Genomic DNA, 19,007 nt, shown 5'->3' on the forward strand with positions numbered 1-19,007 from the left:
GCTTGGCCTGGTCTCAAAATATTGAACAAAAGCGTTAGATCGGTTTGCGTGTCTATAAATGCCCACTGATTGTTTTTACCCTTGTCAGTTGCCAAGATACCCACTTAGGTTCTAGTTTCTTTTAATTTTCGCAAATAGTAATACTCGCCATGTGACGCCTCGGCTTGTTTCACTGTCAATGTCTGGTCATCAGTTCATGCATGGTAACTTACACTGCTTGTGGAGCTGCCATTTTCCCAAGGCAACCCGCCACGAGCATATATTGAGTATCAGCATGTGATGCTAGGTAGTACAGGCCACCCGTGTGTACGTATAAATTGTGCTTTATTTGGTACAAGTCCGTGTTCAATTGATCGAGAATCTTTGAATTTGATATGTGAAAGTCAAAATATTTGATAATGCTTGGCAATTATATGATCACGAATGCCAGGTCTATTAAAATCGGAAAATCAAGTCTAGAACAGTATGAACAGGATAAAGATGTACATGAAATAGAAAGAAAAAAATGGAAATAGAAAAAAATGAAAATGAAAAGTGTATGCTGTCAATTATTGATCAGCCTTGGATTTCTTCGATGGGATGATGCTGCTGAACTTCTTCTTGATGCCATCAAGATCCCATTTCTTGACACGGAAGACGTAGTAGAGCATCGTCGCCATGAAAGCGTTGAAAATGATAAAAGCCCAAACGATACCGAAGTTTCTCCAACGGTCGCCATAGAAGATGCCGGATTGTGCAGTGAACTGGTCAGCAACCTTCAAAGAGCAGTACTGGCATTGAGAGATGGCATCCTCGTTAAGAACCCGACCACCAGCCAGGCTTGCGTATTTCTCGAGATATTGTCCGCAAGTTTGGCCAGATGGTGGGTCGAAGACGGAGACCTCGTTATCGGAACACTCGATGGCTCGGTTATGGACTTGAGTTGAAACCATGCCTCCAACCCAGTATGTGAAGGGTGAGACACGGTACATGAAGATCCAGAATCCGGGGAGGGCAGAAGGTGGCTGCATCACACCGTTGAAAGTAAGAGACATGGCGAAGAGAAGGACAACGACTGCACTGGCAGTTTGTGCGTCAGGGAGGGCAGCAATGCACATTTGGGCGAATGTGCTGGCGTAGATGAAGAATTGGATACAGAAAAGAAGGACGGTGCCTTGGCTGAGGGAACTCGGGATCCCCACCACGGCGTAGAAATAGCAGGCATAAATGAGAATTCCGGTGATTACCATGTAGGGGATTTCGACAATGATGTTGGCGATGAGGAATGCCTTCCATGAGTAGGCTTTGGAGGGTCGCTCACGCACTTCGTAAAGGGATCGTTGAGTAACGAAGAGAGGCATCAACTGTTGGACGAGAGATGTGAAGATTGTGCAAAGCATGAAGACCGAGTAGATGATAGTCTGCATTCCTTGCAGCGAAGTTTTCGCTTGATAGAATGAGAAACCGATGAAGAGACCAGCTGCAATACCCAGTCCCCATTTCGAGATAACGTATGAGGGCATACGCCAGTACTGTTGGAAGACACGATAAGTAACTTGGTACAGCTGGAACCAGAAGGGCATGGCGAATTCAGCGTGGGCAGAGGCATCGTCAACCTCAGCCTGCTTGCCCTCCTGCTGCTTGTGGATACGGTCAATCTCGTTTTGAACTTCGCCACATTCCTTGCTTTGTTTCCAGACGTCAAACCAGTCCTGACCTTGAGGGTTGGTGCCAGCATTAACTACATCGAGCATGAACTCAGCAGGGTTCTCACTATCGTCGCACTTGCGAGCACCGTGAGCCTCAAAGTAGTCCAGAAGAGTTCGAGATTGTTCACCAATGGGTCCAAAGTAAACCGTCTTACCACCTCGGGCGAGGAAGAGAAGCTGGTCAAATTGCTGGAAAAGAATGGCACTAGGTTGGTGAATAGTGCAGAGCACGGCTTGACCATGCTCAGCAAGCTTGCGCAAGAAAGAGCAAATAGCCCAGGAACTCTGCGAATCGAGACCACTAGAGTAAAATTAGCACATGAAAATCGATGGGGATTCATAATAGCAAATAGATCATACCTGGTTGGTTCATCCAAGAAGAGAAGCAGTTTTGGCTTTGCTGCCAGTTCAACGCCAATGGTCAACAACTTGCGTTGTTCAACATTCAAACCCTCGCCGGGAACACCGACGATTGCCTCAGCAAAATCTTCCATTCGAAGCATTCCAATGACCTGCTCGACATAGTCGTATTTCTCCTTAATTGATACACTGGCAGGTTGACGCAGAAGGGCGCTAAATCGCAAGCTTTCACGGACAGTGGCTGTTTCCAAATGAAGATCTTGCTGCTGGACGTATCCTGTCTTGCGTTGGAAACTAGCATCAAGACCTTTTCCGTTGACAAACATATCACCAGTAACAACACCGACGGAAGTTCGATGAGCCAAGACATCAAGAAGTGTAGTCTTACCAGCACCACTAACACCCATAAGGGCAGTCAGAGTGCCAGGCTTGACCCATCCAGAGACATGGTCCAGAAGACGTCGAGGCTCGCCCTTAATCTCGATGTCGTAGGAGACGTCGCGCCAAGTGAAAATATCAGTCTGAGGCTTGATGGCAGACATGCCTTGGCCTTCCTCTTCCTTGGAAGACGATTGTGTCACCGGAGCAGTAGTCGTGTTTTCAACATCGTCCCCGGATTTCTCGTGGCCACGGCGCATGTAGGCAGGCTCATGACCGCGACGGAAAACAAGGGCCTCGGCAGTGCTAGTAGTGGAGGAGTTCAACTCGCAGGCAACAAAGTAGATGGTCATAAAGCCGACCAGGAAAGCAAATAGGATACCAAGGTTGCGCCAGACATGCGAATAAGAGTAGTTGTAGTTTAGCCGGATATAATCGTCACCGTTGACAGTTAATTTACCAGCTTCAGATCCGATAACAGAGCATGAAAAGGCAGTTCCGGACATATCAGCGTAAGAAGGAACGAATTGCGAGCAGGGGAAATCTCTGCCGTGAAATTCGTTGGCAATCAGAATCTCAAAGGCGTAGTAGATAGGATTCAGGTAATGAATCCACTCGAACCACGGGTGCATAGACGGAACCGGTAAGACGAAACCCGTGTAAACAACGAGAGCGAGAATCATGACACCAGCCAAACCCATTGCCTGAGATATTGTTGATGTGACAGCTGCTAGGGTTCGGAATACTGCGCTCATGACGAACATAATCAAGAACGTAATCAGGAAGTACAGGAAGAAATTCCCAGGTTCGCGCACGAGTCCAGAAAGGAAATAGATGATGATGTTAAATGCGACTGCAAGTGCAAACTTGACCGGTATATCGGCTGCTATACCTGCCATTGCCTCTGTGAAAGGATGATAGAAGGCATATGAATTGTGCTTTTCGATGATGGGGCGTTGTGCATAAAGACTGTTAATTTCACTCATTGCGGTAAGGGCATTGAGTAGGACGGCGAAGAAGAGAGTAGCTCCACGGGCTTGGAAGCTATCAGTTGAGAATGGAGAATCATAGAAAACGGAACCAATGATCAGTGCCATGATGATGTTACTGATAACAGTAGAGACTGTTGCAGCTGCATCATTCCAAAGACGTTGATAGGCACGGACCGTATTCAACTTAATCTGCATGGGTACGCTGATGATGTATGGCGATTTGGGTCGGGTATGCTTGGCTTGTCTGTCACGCTTCTTTTCCTGAAATTCGATAGCAGCCGAAGAGTCATCCTTCACGGGGTATTCTTGTTCGTAGGCGGCGATTTCCTTCTGGAGCTGGGCGTACTCGGGAGAGCTGAGCCAGGCGTTCTCGAAATCCTCCGGGGTACGAGGAACACGATTCTCCATGCCAGGCTTAGCTTGACGCTCGTCCGGGTTTGTCACCGAAGTGAGGAAATCTCCGGTTGTCTGTCGAGGTGGACAAACCCATCCTTGTCGCTCGAAGAATTCCTTTGCAACCTTAGCGGATCCATAGAAGACCTGACGTCCTTCATAGAGCACGACAACTTTATCAAAGATGTCATAGATGTTCTGACTGGCTTGATAAGCAGCGACAGCATGAGCCGAGCCGGTGATATCTGAAAGAAGACGCAGGGACTCGACGAATTTCAAGGCTGTAGCTGAGTCGAGACCTCGAGTGGAGTTATCCCAAGCTCCAAGAGGAGCTGCAGCAAGGGCCATCTCAGCGATACTGACACGCTTCCTCTCACCACCAGAGACACCGCGAATAAAGTCGTCTCCAACCCGGGTATTATAGGTGTGACTGAGACCGAAGACTGCCATCACAACCTGTGCCATGTACTTAGAGAATTCCGATCGAGACATGCCTTCAAAGCGATTAGATGGAGTTCGCGTCGCACTAGCGAATTCTAGAGTCTGTCCGACGGTCAAATGAGGGAAATGACGATCAACCTAGAGACAATCTTTATTAGAACACTGCTGAGCTGTAGGAAACGGAAATGATATCGCACCTCTTGGTTATAGACCACTTCACCCTTGTACTCCTTGATCATGCGAGATTGGGGGATACCTATTGGATGTAATTAGCTAAGTGTAAAAAATAAGAAGAAAACGATGACAAGGGCTTTGTACCATTGTAATGAATAGTGCTTTCTTTATCAAGTTCAAGACCATGCAGTTCACCACAAATTGATTTAAGCATCGTACTGCAGCCAGATCCAGGACGACCGAGGACAAGAAGTAGCTCTCCCTTCTTCAAAAGACCATTAAAATCCTTCAGAATTCGTCTCTTTGGGGCATGAGATTCACGAATGACCTGTGGGATTCGAAGAGGAGCAGTCAACATGGAGTCAACGGTATCTTGGAACTGGAGAGCTGCCCCTGATCCATAAACATTGAGTTGCTTGAAAACAACACCTAGATTCTGCCCGTGCTGTTCATCACCTCGGGACTTATCGGTCATGGCCGCTGTAAGCCATTTACGCAGGTTAAATTCCTTTGATTGAGGATCCAATGTAACATCATGCTGGGCGACAGATGCAAGACGATGAGGAGCAATAGTTGATTGTCGGCGAGATTGCTGAGTAGCGATTCGTGTAAGAGTTTCAACATCGTGTTGTTCGATATAATTAATTGACTCGTAGGTTGGTGTCGGTTCATCCTTTGACCAGTGCTCCTCCTCATGGTCATGCGAATGGCTCGATGAGGAAGACATGGTTATTAGATGGGAGGAGACGGCCTCCGATCCGGGGTTAGAGGGGGGATGGTTAGAAAGATAGCTAGTAATTACTAGAAGAGGGTTGGGAAGTAGGAACTATAGGAAGATCCTGGTCCGGGAGGCAGATCCGGAGGTATTTAAACAGAGATAGGAGGTGAAGTAGAATAGAGTTTATAAAATTGATCCAGAGAAAATTCGATGCCCCATCAACCACGAGCTGAATTTAGATATAACGTTCGCTAGTAAGTAAGGCTGGCTAGCCAAAGACTCCGATGTTTTCGGACGAGCTATCGATATGGTGGGTCACGGAGGCGGTTGAGAGGCGTGTACCGACAGCCTTTTCGACAGGCTCGGCTCCGAAATGGAAAGGAATGTGAATTGCTGTGCTCCTATTGGCATTCGGATGGTCCAAATCCGGTGGTGGATCTATTCCACGTAGATCATTCGCAAAGCCCCTTCCGGAAGATTGACCATCTTTCTCCCGCTTACTCATTACCCGGGCTCCGAATATTAAACTGGATGATATCCACAGCAATGCCATGTTGGCTCAGCCTTTGCTATGTACCCCGTATTCGTGGTATTTTGGACCCAATTGGATGGATAGGACGAGAGCACGTCAGCATCCTGAGGGTGCATGCAGTTGCTACAGGTACATTAGGGCTACAGTTCTGGCGGGTCTAATAGATAACAAAAGAATGTTTGGAAAATTCGTGTGAAGATGTCATCCATTTGGATATCTATGCGAAGAATAGTGCGCTAGGCATTACAATTTCATCAAATTTCTGTCTCTTGGCGCTGATTTAGTTTTTTTCATGTGTGAAACATGGCAGTTCGAGTTAAACTGAGATGTATCCCCACTACTGTAGTCGTGATGTCACCATTATGTACTAATATCGCCAAGAATCAAGCGCGAGAGGTAATTGTACATGAATGCTCTACAAATAATGCATGAACAAGCGAAGGGCGAAAAGTTTTGACAGATTACATCTGATCCTTGATCTTGATCGCCGGTAGGATTTTCTTCTAGGCCATCTGTCGGTCCATAATTCATTAGGCATAAATCTCCACTATTGTCCTTAGTGAAAAATGAACAAGCAGAGTCCCACATAGCAAGTTAGAGGGAAAATAAAAGGTAGGAGACGAAGACTCTGCATCAAGACTCCTCTGGTAAATCTATTGTGTACCTGGCCATCCACCCAATGTCTAGCCCGGTGCCTAACAGTGGCAGTGAAAAACATACTGTTCCTTGTCCCATGACCTCATACTAATTAATGAACAGTAGTATATAAAACCCCCGGCCACGAGAGCTCGCACTCTACCCGACCCGGGCGCATGCATTGGTCCGATCCCGAGCACGGCACTCGCAAGCCCGAACCCCAAGATCTGTTCGGGACCCACAATTCACAGAGACGGTAAGCAAAGTAGATCGGACATCGGACAAGATTCCTCCCGAACTCCGCTGCATCTCCTTGGCAGCAACAGTTATAAGTTAGGCTTCCCACGACGTGTTCTGAGTCTACATACAGACAGGATTTCCGCTTGGTAAGCGGGAATTGTTTGGCAGATTGCGAGATTGTGTCGCCTTTCACTCGCAGGAATTCACAAGATACAACACCAGGACGAAAAGATCACGGGTTAATGGTGTGGCAATCAGATTGCATATCGTGTTATATTAACAAACGGATCATCCTGCTCAATGATCGCCATTGAAAATGGCCAAAACTTGTAATCTAGGTCCAAAAGGACAACGTGTCCCTGAGATGGCCCCGGGAGCGTGGACGTCGGGTCTACGTACGATCTATAAGAAGTGCGTAAATCTAGATTTAGTAGTAGAGCACCCTGAGAGGAACTCCTAAGTCATGGGCGGATATAGAGAGAAATTAATATAGCACTTGATCCAATGATAGTTGTCATTGTCATAGGCACACCAAAGTACATCAGGTTAAACTATGTATATCGAGCTAATTCTCTCTGCCTAGTATGGAGCCCAGCTTGATAGGTATCAAGCTGGGCTCCATACTAGGAGTAAATAATCTGTCATGAAACTCTATTAGTGGCAGGAAGTTTTTGTGTGAAGGTAGTCTCATTCCCATTCAAACCATCAAACAAAAAAGATACAGTGTATTCAGACCGAGTCAACGACCTCTCTGTGTTGTTCTATCGGCTTTAGATCATCTGTGTCATCAAGCGGAGTACCCCTCAAGTCGGCTTCGATATGTTTAATACGCTCCTTCTCTTCGTGTGCTGAGGTATCCCCAAAAATGAGGTCCATATCTTCCAGAGTCTAGATTCATCGAAAGTTAGCTCCTGAATCCAAAAAGAGTCATACAGTAGATGGCTGTGTACCTTTCCGCGCGTTTCTGGGATACAGAAGAATGTAAAGATGAATGCAATCAGAGCGAAAGCCGCGAAGAAGATATATGTGCCCCAGGTGATGGTATCGAGCATATCCGGAGTGACCAATCCAATAATGCTGAAAAATGTATTAGTAAAATGATATTGCCCCTGCTGGTTCCTAACCTACAAGTTACACATCCATGTAGCCGACGTTGTAATGGAGATAGCCTTCGATCGAATCGACAAATTGAAGATTTCCGAGGGAAGAACCCAGCCAATTGGACCTGAAATGACTTTTAGCTGTTGTTCTGTAGACACGAATGAAGATTCTCACCATAGGAGTAAGAGAAATTGATATCGTAGATATAGATAAAGGCAATACCGGCCCATCCAGCAGACTTGTGGTTCATTAAATTAGCACCATAGGCTCCCAAGATTCCGCCTACAATCACCAATGAGATACAAGTTCCAGCGGCTCCAGCCATTAGAAGAGCTCGACGACCAAACTTGTCAATGAAGAACAGGGCTGGAAGTGTAGCCAAACAGTTGACAATACCGTACACTCCAGTAGCAAGGAGTGAAGTAGTGTTGCCATCCATACCCAGTTGACCGAATATAGTCGGAGCATAATAGATCATGGCATTACACCCAATGAATTGCTGGAAGAACATGACCGCACATCCGATAAACAGTCGCTTGAAGCGTGCCCACTTAGTGAAAAGAGACATATACTAGTATTTTGTCAGCCCTGGTCAGAAAAATTGTGGTTAAGGATACCCACTTGGGCCGCATGCAGCTTCAGGCCAGAGAGGTTGGGGAAGTTCTCTCTAGCAAAAGAATTTTCAAGCATGATCGAGGCTCTGACCTCCAAGTATTCATTCTGAAGGTTCGTGCTATCCCGAGATTGTCGGCGTAATCTCGAAAGAGCATTGAGGCACTCATCATCGCGCTCCTTCATCAGCAGCCAGCGAGGTGATTCTGGGAAAAACAACATTCCGATGCCTAAAATTATTGCCGGCGCAATCTGAAGAGCTAGTGGAAGGCGCCAGGAGGCCTCCGATTGACCGCCACAGCCTGCTGCAGGGACATCGTTGTATGGGTCGAATGCAGGCTTTGCAGATGTCCCACCCGTATATGGTATATCGGGGGCACAACGGGTACCACCAATATAGTTGGTGCCATAATCAATCCAGTAGCTAATAAGAATTCCAATTGTAACCGATACTATGAGCGTATTAGTTTGACGTATATCAGATCTGGAAGGAGATAAAAAGACAAACATTGTTGGGTGACGACTAGACCTCCACGTATCTCAGGGATAGAAACCTATCAATGCATTAGCCTGTACTGCTCAATTGAGGCATTCTCAAAGACATAGTCTGATTTTTACCTCAGAGATGTACAATGGCACCACCATTGTCAGCATCCCGACAGCCAAACCAGCAATCGCTCGGCCTAAAAGAGTAAGCTAAGTTTCAACAACCAGCTATTGGTCCTACTTACCAGCAAACAGCATCGGAATGTTCACTGCTCCACACTGAATCGCGGATCCAATAACGAATATGACCACCGCAATGTTGATAGAAAGTTTTCGTCCAACCCGATCAGCGAGGGGCCCATTGATCAAAGACCCAAACCAAGCAGCTAGGGGTTTGTCAGTACATATCTATGGGTTACAACCCATTGTCTATGGGACTCACCAAGCAGAAGTGTTGACACGAACCAGCCTTTGAACCCGCTATCGGTAAATATACGAGGGAATAGAGCCCCGAAGGATTCCATCGTTATCACACCGCTAATGACACCCTGGTCATATCCGAACAACCTGGTTTCCATTTGATTAGCCAGGTCTTAAGCTTGAAATAACTGCGAAAGAACCATACAGGCCACCGAGAGTTGAGAACTGAAACTATTAGCATCGTCATAATCATTATGCTATTATTGAAAACGCATTTGACTTACTGATGCAACGCCGCATAGATATGGATTTTGCAAGACCAGTTTGAAGCCGCCTTTTGACGGCGTATCAACCGCAGGACCCATCTTGAATTTAACCTCTCGGTCTTCGTACACTGGGACGCGCTATAAGAGAGCACTGATACCGAACATGCGAGTAACAAGATCTATATATGTGATTTGGCTTGGCAGGAGAAAGCACCCCTTTAACCATTCGTGATGCCGACAGGAAGACAGTGCTCCGTATCCCGAGCCCGAGCAAGGTCATGGATGACAACAGTGCCACGAGTTCGGGACGGACTGCAGAAGTCCGCCAATGACGATAGAAAATGGGGTGACTATCGGACGGTTGTTAGATGGATGGGCCGACTTGATTTAAGGTGCAAACCCCAGATGCGGGGAAGCCTTGAACCATGGAACGCTAAACTTGGACAGAATATCGGGCGATAGAAGGTTCAATTTGGAAGGGTACAATAGGACCGTGGCTGGCGATTAGATACTAGCTCAGATCTTGGATAGATACATTATTTTATTGATTGATTGGACATGTCCTCAACTCACCTGGAGGCAGTTAAATCAGTTGCGCAAAGCTGGGCGGGAACCTGCCGAAAATGTGGAGAAAATGGAAAGTTGGGGAGGAGAAAGATTGGCGGGGGAAACAACGTGCAACGCGGAGAACTTCACTCCGTCGGGCTTCCTCCGATCTCCTCAACTACTGCGAAAGAAGTATTACATTTGATTCGGATTAGCAGTGTTTCTACAGATTGGCTCTACTGAATAGATCCATCGCAGCCCACTTTGTAAAACATTAAGAGCTTTTCTGAGTCTAGACTTTCCTGCCATTTGCCAAGGAGAGATAATGGGAGCATTGGACCACCATGTGGCGTAGGTGCTTTGCAAGTCGGCATCATGCGCTGACATATTGCGTTGTTTCATTGTTCCATTGACCATAATTGAGAAGTTGCAATCCGATCTGTCAGCTTGTTGTACATGGATTGCACTACATGGAGCAAATGCTCTGAGGGTCATAGAAGAGACCAGCATCCACTTACTGCTATGCACCTGCTCTCTGGCTGAGGCTAGTAAGCACCATATGCCCAGAATGAAATAGACCCTGAGAATGAACTACGTTGATAAATTCTCATAATTAAATCTCGTATCTATTCCATTCAGGATGCGTCAGCAAGGATGGTGACCGCTGTGGATGAGGCTGCTTGCTTGCGAATACAGCCTCAGTGCAACACAACTGCCGAATCACAGCCATTTCAGACTCAGAATAGTGCAACGACCAGTCGGAAATTGAAATATTGTACTCAGCACGCAGTACATTGAGCAAATTGATCATCAAACGCTGACCTCATTTATTGGCATGAATAGCATGATCAAAACGTCTACGAGGCTGGCCGTCTACAGAACCTCATTTTTTAAGATTGCGTTACCAACCTTGGGCTCTTCAATAGATACTATATCGTCTACTAAACTATATACTAGGCTCTGCATTCTTTGGCTATTGCCCAATAGGCAGGTGCTTATGAAAATGAAAGTCTTATGTCCCGGCATTTATATACCTCTTCAGATGCAGAGGCAGGATTCAAGCACAGGAGCCCAATACACAACCATCCAGTCTATTCGACAATGGTCTGAGATTTTACATATGTCTCTACTCTGGTCTCAATAAATATCACTGCCCACTAGGTTTCCCAACAAAACCTTTTTTTGGGTTGGAAACCAGATCTGTTGCCAGGGACCTGGCAAATTCAAAGCTTAGCCACTCATCTTTATTGGTGTGCACTTTTGGACTTGGCCGACACTCAGCTCTAGCCCCTAACTTACTGGATCGAGGAAGCCCTAATCTTCTCATTTTCCAGATCGTGTCTCAACAGGCCACTTCTACTTTTCTGATACTTTTACATCATCTCCTTCCTTCGACCCTCAACGCCGCCCTACGGCCAATCCTCCATTACGAACCGATTCTCTCAATCAGCAAACCCGTTGTACTTTTCAGAAACCTGGATCAAAAGCTTCTTTAGGTAACATGGCCCCCCTCAAGCCACTCCGTGTGGGCGTTCTCCTCGTCGACTCCGTTCAACTTCTAGATATTGCAGCAGTCGACCTGCTGTACATGACGAGCCCGGAATACATCGAAGCAATTGGGATGCCCAAGGCTATGAAAGAGCTCGGTCGACCCTGCCAAGTCCATTACATTGGACGCGGTGGGCCTCGGGAGCTCTCGCCCGTTACTGCACACATGGAAGTTGCCCTGACAGATTCGCTCACAAGCTCAGCTGTTGCTCCCGGAAAACTGGATGTACTCTTCATACCCGGTCCTCCGCCAGCAAATATGCCCTGTGGGGAGGATTATCTTGAATTTCTTCGTCAACATTTTGCGGCTGGTGCTGAGATCATGTCTGTTTGTACGGCCGCGCTGGTCATCGCATATTCTGGTATCACCAAGGGGAAGACAGCGACATCGCCTCGATTTTTGATCCCCCGACTCCGAAAGGAGTTTCCGGAAACAAAACTTTGGGATGATAGCATGAGGGTAGTGAGGGACGGTAACCTTTGGTCTTGCGGTATAGTCTACTCCCTTTTTGTCAAGAGATGGGCATCGTCGCGCAATGTTACTAACAAGGGACAGGCGGAATTACGAACGGACACGATCTCATGGCGGAATATCTTCACCAGAACTATCCAGCCCCTCTTGTGAATGTGATTCTTGGGGCTGCGGATATTCTTCCTCGAAAAATTGAATATCCTAACCGTCCTTCCACCGACAATGCTTTTTTCATGTGGCAGATTCTCCGATCTTTACCCAGCTACATTCTTCGAACTCTTACGCGAAGGTGATAGTAGTAGGACCACATGAAGAAAGCCAATCTTCACTAGCGATAGGACTCTTGGATTCAGGAATAATTATTTAATACCAGTTGACGTGTCAAAAGCTGAGCCTAACTTATGTATTCGCAACGAAGCAAGTAGTACTCCAGGTCCACAAGCGACAAATGGGCTCCAGTAGCAGAACAATCACCATTTATACATTTACAGTATCACACATCGAGGAGATCTTTCATGACATTTATTTCTTATTATTCTCTAACTCTCTATATAGCCCAGGTGTATAAGCGGCCATAGATAAAGCGGAAGATCACCTTACCTTACACCCGTTTAAGACTAGTCAACTTTAATCCCCACAGTTCATCCACAAACGACGTCATCCCGAAACTCGGCACGGCGATGTCACCAGCCAGGAAACTCTTTCAATTTTCAAGATTAAATATTCTGCAGCATACTCCCCTCACATCAATCCAGAAGTACAAAAGACGATAGTTTCTATTAAATTACTACCTCTAATAAGTACATATGACAATATTTCCATCCGTATAAATGCCAATCACCCTATCGATCCTCGTCTTCGTCGCCTCGCCTCTCGACTACGCTCGATACAGACATACAGCCCTATTCTTCGATTTCCAAAATACACCCACATCCACCACGGCAGAAAATGATACGAACAAGAAGGTGGTAGACTCATCAGATGCGAAGATTCATAATTGGATCGAGTCATCGACAGAGAAACCGTATCCATATACCAGTGCAAATGGCAATGACAAGCTCAATTCAGATGAAGAAATCACCTCTTCTATAATGGAAGTTACAGGGACATCGGGACTTTTCTCGTTCTCCGAGCGTGTCAATGCGAAAATTCCTAAATCATCAACAGGTACGTTCTTATCTGGTAGTTAAAGCTGGGTTGCGACAGCTGATTAATTCATGAGCAGAGCTCGCTCGCGTAATACCCGTTTCATCTATAACTAATGCTCCCTCGTCTGCGCTTCGTCTTATTATCTCCGATACGCCGATTCGCCTCGGTGCATCTGAAGGGTCGGATTGGAATAGTCAAAATTGGGTTGGGGAGGCGTTGGATAGACTTGTTGTCGCGGGGTATCTTGATGCCGGAGCCAAAGACAAGGCGTTGGATAAGATGGTTGATGCTGTTCTTGAAGCGGGGGATGAAGAGGTCTCCTAATTCGCAGGTCTGGAGTTCTTGAATATCCTCCTAAATACGTGTATACTAGTCTTTACTTTTACGACTCGCAACGTATATCTGACGATTTATAGACATGTGAGAATTAGGTAACGAGGACATTGATTAGCCAAGAATGTGGTTCGTAAGATCAATCGTATCCAATTCCTAGCTCCATATATAGGAAATAAAAGAGTGAGAAGGGGGAGATCGCAATTTCCAGAAAGCGCAGAACAAACGCTCAGTCCATGCAACACGCTGCACCCACGCTAAGAAACAATCGAAGGGAGGGAGGGCAAGATAAGCATAAATAAAGCACCGCTAAGGTTATATGGGCTCATGTTTCATTGGCCAAGAACCAGACACCAAAGCATTTCGTTTTCAGGAAATGGTAGAAGATAGTCCGAAGTGAAGAAGACGTTGAAGAAACTTGTCAGAAAGAAATGAAGAGTATGAAGAAACGCTAAACCCCAGTCCTTGATAGTGAAAAAGAAAAACAGCAAAAAAGAAAAAAGCTGAAATGGTGAAAGTACTCGAGCTTATTGTTCTAGGATGATCTGCGAGAATCATTTGGTTCCCAATGAATCGGCTCAAAGTCTGAATTTTGGAAGTGTGCTTGGTTGTAGGGGGAACTTTGAAGAGTTAGTTGCGATATTCTCATGTAGAAAGAAACAAATACCAATAGGTGAAGCCAAGGTATGACTATGAGTATGGGTATGCTTACTTCTTGAAGGGCGTCGTCACCGGAAGAGAATGACTCAAATTCGGCTTCATCACTAAAGGGTTCAACCTAATTTGCGGTCCATCAGATGATCGACTGGGAAGAGTTGTCATCGGTGGAGGTGCAGCAGATGGCATGACTGGCGGCGGTGAAGAAACCGGTATAGAAGGAATAGAAGCATGACTCTGAGCATGGCTGGGCACATGGCTTTGTATAGGCGAAGGGTACATTTCCTGGGGTGGAGATACCCGGAAAGGGCTGGTTGGTGCTGGGGATACCGGTGGCATTGGTGAAATGGGTGACATGGGCGCACCCATGCCGAACCCAGGGTCTGCCATTAGGTTTGGGATTGACATCAGATGAGAACTGACGTCGAAGTTGAGAGCACCTTGATCCCAAGGCGTAAGGTTAGAAGACATATCGTATTGGAGGTTGACCATGGGTGTCATATTCACAGTAGGTTCGGCTCGGTAGAGGATGTCATAGTGGCCACTATTGTATGTCAGCAAGGCTCATTGGAAAGGGAAAACTGGAAAAAGGAAAGAGAAGAGGAAAAACGAAGAAAAGACAGAGAAATAACTCACGGTCGATACAATAAGCGAATGGTAGCTTGGCTAGGACGCGAATCAGTGAGTATGTGTGGCGTCACATGCTCACCCTCACTTCGATCGAGATACAGAATCTCGACACCAATCCCGGATACTTTGATCACGCCGTCCACAAGAGCTTGTAGACCAACTTCATCGATTTCTGTCCGCACCGGTTCAATACGTGTAGCACAATACTGGTCTAACGGCATGGTCAGGTACGCTTCGTATCGGTCTGGATTAAGCTTCATCCAGGCACTTGTCAGGAGCTAGAGGGATCAGCAAAAATACATAGGTAGAGGGCGACAGATGAATTTTTTCAAGTCTGCAAAAACATACTCGGAAATGGGTGATAATCGCTTGCGAGCTGTACTCCTCATTGAAAGCATTGACGAGGAAGGTTTCGTCCTGATCGCCATTATGAATTGCCTGAGAAGTTTGTGCGAAGATATCCTCAGTGGCATCGACAAAGACCTCGTACAGGTGTTCCTGTAGTCCAACTCGGTCCAAGTAAGAATTGAGAGATTTGATGCGAATAAGTTCTTGCTGCACGTGTATTGGATCACGCATTGTGAAAAGTGTTTCAAAATAGCCGAATGCGACCGCTAAGGAGAGGTCAAAATACTGACCTTATTTCAGGTTAAAAGATCACTTACCTCGCCAACCGCAGTTTCCATCGCCTTTCATAACGCGAGTAGTTGGATGTGTCACCGCTAGATCCTAATATATCGATCAACATTACTTGAACTGAAGCGGATTAGACAGTCTCAACTTACATTTGTCTTTGTTGCCAGAATTGGATCGGCATTGGCATATTCCATTGCAATGCTATGACTCGATTGCTTTGTCGAGACAAGAGGGCCCTGCGGATGAAGGTTAGGTATCACGCTCTGTTCCCCATGCACCAACGAATCATACTTGAACATCTGGCTCGAACTCATTCGATAGCTTCTGAAAACGTTCCATCTCGGCTTGCGAGAGAGCATTCATGTTGGTAGAGTTACTCATATTGGCGGGGATTTGATGATTCAAGGCAGCTGATATTGAGAATCCCAGAGGGAGGAAAAGAAGGAGCGTCCCGATAATATGTGTTGGGAAATCGCTGTTTGTCCGGAAAAGGATGGTGAGGACCGAAATGACTCCAGGGAATTTTTGATAAGGACATCGCATACGACACAGAAAAGAAAATGGGCGTTTTTGAGAGCCTTGCAGGAAGAAAAGTCGCCTTTTTGGGGAATTGTTTTTCTCCAATGTCGTTGCGACTAGGAGGCTGTTCCAGTCAACGTTCTAGATAGGACGAATGGTCAGAATAGTTCGTGTACTCGAAGAATCAAAGGCGAGCTTGTCGGTAGAAATAGGTGGTAACGCACTCGAAGCGAAATGACATCTCCCTAGTGAATATTCCTTGGTTGAGGCTGCACGGCAGTGCGTGTCTGTGAGGCAATTTGTACAACCCTACAGTCCTGCAGAGGACCCGACAGTCTGGTAGAACTAAATGATCATTGTCTCAGCATGAAAGATCAGACACACAAACTTTAGTGCACAATAAAAAGGCAATGTCATATCGCATAGAGATTTCCACCGGTGTATGAACACAGGTAGTATGGCTCGAACGGCTCTAGACGGAATGCGACGGGGTGCCCAAATACGGCGACCATTTCACACGGCAAATGGGTGCGTGCACGTATGGGAGGGATGTTTAAAACTGGGCAGGAACATCCCGATTGGACCAGGACCATCAAAAAGAGCGTTTGTGCTGAGAAACCCAGACGCCACAGGTGAAGAGGGAGGAAAGCATCACGTTTGGCCCGCGGGTGAGCGTATGATGTCAGCGCCGAGGGGGGCTCTAACAGATACAGCATTGATATACCACTCAAATAGTGTCTAAATGATGACAGGGAGGCCTTGCTTCAATTCAACTTGCTCCCGGGTCGAGTCTAGAAGGAGGGAAGAGGAGGGTGGGTAACGTTGGCGAGTGGACGCGGGGAGATCAACCGTCCGCAGTCAACCACACTTCTTTTTTGGGGGTAACACAACGAACCATACAAGGCAAAGAGGTTCTTTGGAAGGAGGGCCCACTCTCCGGGAGTACAAGGATTCCTGATTGAAGCCGAGAAGGGATTACCGAAGCGGATAAAAATTCCGGCAGAATAACAGGCGGGTATCCAGACACTTTCGGATTGATAGTCTTGTCCAGCCGCAAGGAGGGATGCACGAAGATGACCATCAAACGTGTGAAGGGGGGGGTAAGGAAGAGATAGATTCGTGGTGGATGGAGGTGGAGGTGGAGGACAAGGAGAGGGGAAAGGGGAGCTCAGACCTACCCGGAGATTGTGCACGTTTGGAGAAGCCGATGGCGCCGACAACGATCATCCACACGTGGATGAGATAATCATGGAGGGGAGAGAGAAGGGAGGAGACAGGGATGATAGAGAAGAAGAGTAGTGTGGGAGAGTGTGGAGAAAAATAAAAGAGAGGGAGGGGAGAGAAGCTTTGAAGAGGGAGTGAGGAAGAGAAGAAGGGTTTGAATGTTAAAGCGGAAGGGGAGTGGGGAGAGAAAAGAAAAGCCCGAGAAGAGAAGGAGAGAGAAAGAAGGCAAAACTATACGAAGTACACGATGCAAGAATGAAAACAATAATAATCAAAAGAGAAGGGCGAATCGTAAAAAGAAAATAGAAAGTGGAATAAGAGGAAGACGATAAGCTCCTTTGAGAGGGGAAAATGCAGGAAAACACACGCCCCGCCGATGTGTGAAGATGCGGATCGAGTGCCAACGCAGAGCAAACAATACAATACCATACACTCAGTATACCCTAGTATACACAATACTAACAGAGTATAGTTTAGTGATCAACCATCAACTAGTAAGTATTTAGTGAGTAGATAGTGAGACCAATAGTAAGGATCAGATATAATATAATATTGAACACTATAATCATGGTACAATATAGTATGGTAGGTTAGTATAGCTTAGTATATGTAGTTATGTACATACTAGTTACTGCTACTACTACTAGTAGTAAATACAGAAACGGCTGTGGACTCGCGTCACGACGCACTCTCCTGTACTCAACCTGTTTGCTTTTTTCACTGTTTCTCCCATTTCTTTGCTTTTTTTTTGTCTCCCAAGCTGAAACCCAACCACTCATCATCTTCCATCAAGCGCAATCGACAAACGATGAGATCGAGGCTGAACGGCTGACTCGATCACCTTGATTCATATTCATAACTGGTTCCCATCACTTAGTACATACATATGTACATGTACAGATGTACTGTGATCAAACTCTCACAAAGTTTCCTGTCACCCGACTTCCTGGATCAATGAGCAATCATAGGTGGAGAAGGTCGGATGAGGGTCAGAATCCCGACTGGGGGACGTGCGGGCTTTGAGTCCAGACAGCACGGCAGAAACATGAATCATGTATGCATAGCAGTGTCTGTTGTAGCCCAGGAAAGGACAGCAGATACAGATATCGTCGATTGTTGGTTGATATTGCCAGTGTTGGGCCTCAGCTACTGGCTCGAGAAGGTTAACTGCTGTAATACCCGCCACCATTAAGATCATGGGTTGCGGGCATCCTGGGATCAGTGCGTGGGCTAGCCCGGGCCTTGTCATGTTTGTTCTTTGAAGCAGATCCCGATCACACCATGCTCACAAGTGTTGTTACGAACGAGCTGTGACCTGGCGAGCTGCTCTCCACATGCCAATTCTCCAGTGGTCCCCTTTTCATAATTTCAATTTCAATCTTGGAATCGAGAAGTACATGTATATTGAGAATCTACTTCGCCAATACTCCATAAGATATAATCCGCCCAGTTAGTTCCTCTCGTACTTATCAAAGTTACACCATACACCATACACCATACACGATGCATACAGCGGAGTCGCTTCCGTTTCGGAGAGCTGACCGGCTTGCTCACCATTAAATGATTGGCCTGGTCAGGACCCGACAATCAGGTCCTGGATTCGATGATGTTACTCCGAGGTTCGAAACGGTGCCACATGGTGCAAGAAAAAATCTAGAAAATGGGGCTACCTAGTGTATCTGTGTATCCGGGGGATGTCCGAATTTATACTAAACAGTAATCATCCTACATGTGAGCAGTATACATACTGAGGATAGAATCATACCAACTACTAGTATTCCTGTATATTTAGACAGTTCAAGTATTGTAGCGTAACTATCTACTGCGCTCCTACTCCTCTACTCTCCTACACGAAT

General features: G+C 46.3%; 6 protein-coding genes across 6 annotated transcripts; 2 read left to right on the plus strand and 4 right to left on the minus strand.

Moving 5' to 3' along the window:
• Positions 1 to 548: 548 nt before the first annotated feature.
• N7469_005710 (putative ABC multidrug transporter) lies at positions 549 to 5,153 on the minus strand (the record flags this gene model as incomplete). The annotated part of the gene is made up of 4 exons (XM_056644630.1): positions 549 to 1,989; positions 2,049 to 4,390; positions 4,450 to 4,508; positions 4,571 to 5,153. The coding sequence occupies 4 exons, from the start codon at positions 5,151 to 5,153 to the stop codon at positions 549 to 551; spliced, it is 4,425 nt and encodes a 1,474-aa protein (XP_056501444.1).
• A 259-nt stretch (positions 5,154 to 5,412) lies between these two features.
• N7469_005711 (uncharacterized protein) lies at positions 5,413 to 5,697 on the minus strand (the record flags this gene model as incomplete). The annotated part of the gene is made up of 1 exon (XM_056644631.1): positions 5,413 to 5,697. The coding sequence occupies one exon, from the start codon at positions 5,695 to 5,697 to the stop codon at positions 5,413 to 5,415; it is 285 nt and encodes a 94-aa protein (XP_056501445.1).
• Positions 5,698 to 7,281: 1,584 nt separating this feature from the next.
• Positions 7,282 to 9,536, minus strand: N7469_005712 (uncharacterized protein; the record flags this gene model as incomplete). The annotated part of the gene is made up of 11 exons (XM_056644632.1): positions 7,282 to 7,440; positions 7,503 to 7,629; positions 7,681 to 7,777; positions 7,828 to 8,224; positions 8,275 to 8,717; positions 8,774 to 8,819; positions 8,884 to 8,948; positions 8,997 to 9,137; positions 9,194 to 9,318; positions 9,377 to 9,402; positions 9,456 to 9,536. The coding sequence occupies 11 exons, from the start codon at positions 9,534 to 9,536 to the stop codon at positions 7,282 to 7,284; spliced, it is 1,707 nt and encodes a 568-aa protein (XP_056501446.1).
• A 1,948-nt stretch (positions 9,537 to 11,484) lies between these two features.
• N7469_005713 (uncharacterized protein) lies at positions 11,485 to 12,296 on the plus strand (the record flags this gene model as incomplete). The annotated part of the gene is made up of 2 exons (XM_056644633.1): positions 11,485 to 12,022; positions 12,088 to 12,296. The coding sequence occupies 2 exons, from the start codon at positions 11,485 to 11,487 to the stop codon at positions 12,294 to 12,296; spliced, it is 747 nt and encodes a 248-aa protein (XP_056501447.1).
• A 537-nt stretch (positions 12,297 to 12,833) lies between these two features.
• On the plus strand, positions 12,834 to 13,476 carry N7469_005714 (uncharacterized protein; the record flags this gene model as incomplete). Its single annotated transcript, XM_056644634.1, has 2 exons — positions 12,834 to 13,170; positions 13,229 to 13,476. The coding sequence occupies 2 exons, from the start codon at positions 12,834 to 12,836 to the stop codon at positions 13,474 to 13,476; spliced, it is 585 nt and encodes a 194-aa protein (XP_056501448.1).
• Positions 13,477 to 14,193: 717 nt separating this feature from the next.
• On the minus strand, positions 14,194 to 15,789 carry N7469_005715 (OTU family ubiquitin thioesterase; the record flags this gene model as incomplete). The annotated part of the gene is made up of 6 exons (XM_056644635.1): positions 14,194 to 14,686; positions 14,779 to 15,050; positions 15,121 to 15,386; positions 15,438 to 15,501; positions 15,558 to 15,644; positions 15,700 to 15,789. 6 exons carry the CDS (start codon positions 15,787 to 15,789, stop codon positions 14,194 to 14,196), a joined length of 1,272 nt encoding a protein of 423 aa, XP_056501449.1.
• Positions 15,790 to 19,007: the final 3,218 nt, after the last annotated feature.

The sequence above is a fragment of the Penicillium citrinum genome, assembly GCF_028827155.1.
Source record: "Penicillium citrinum strain IBT 23319 chromosome Unknown utg000004l:1.0-2404223.0:1.0-2405248.0, whole genome shotgun sequence".
Taxonomy (NCBI): domain Eukaryota; kingdom Fungi; phylum Ascomycota; class Eurotiomycetes; order Eurotiales; family Aspergillaceae; genus Penicillium; species Penicillium citrinum.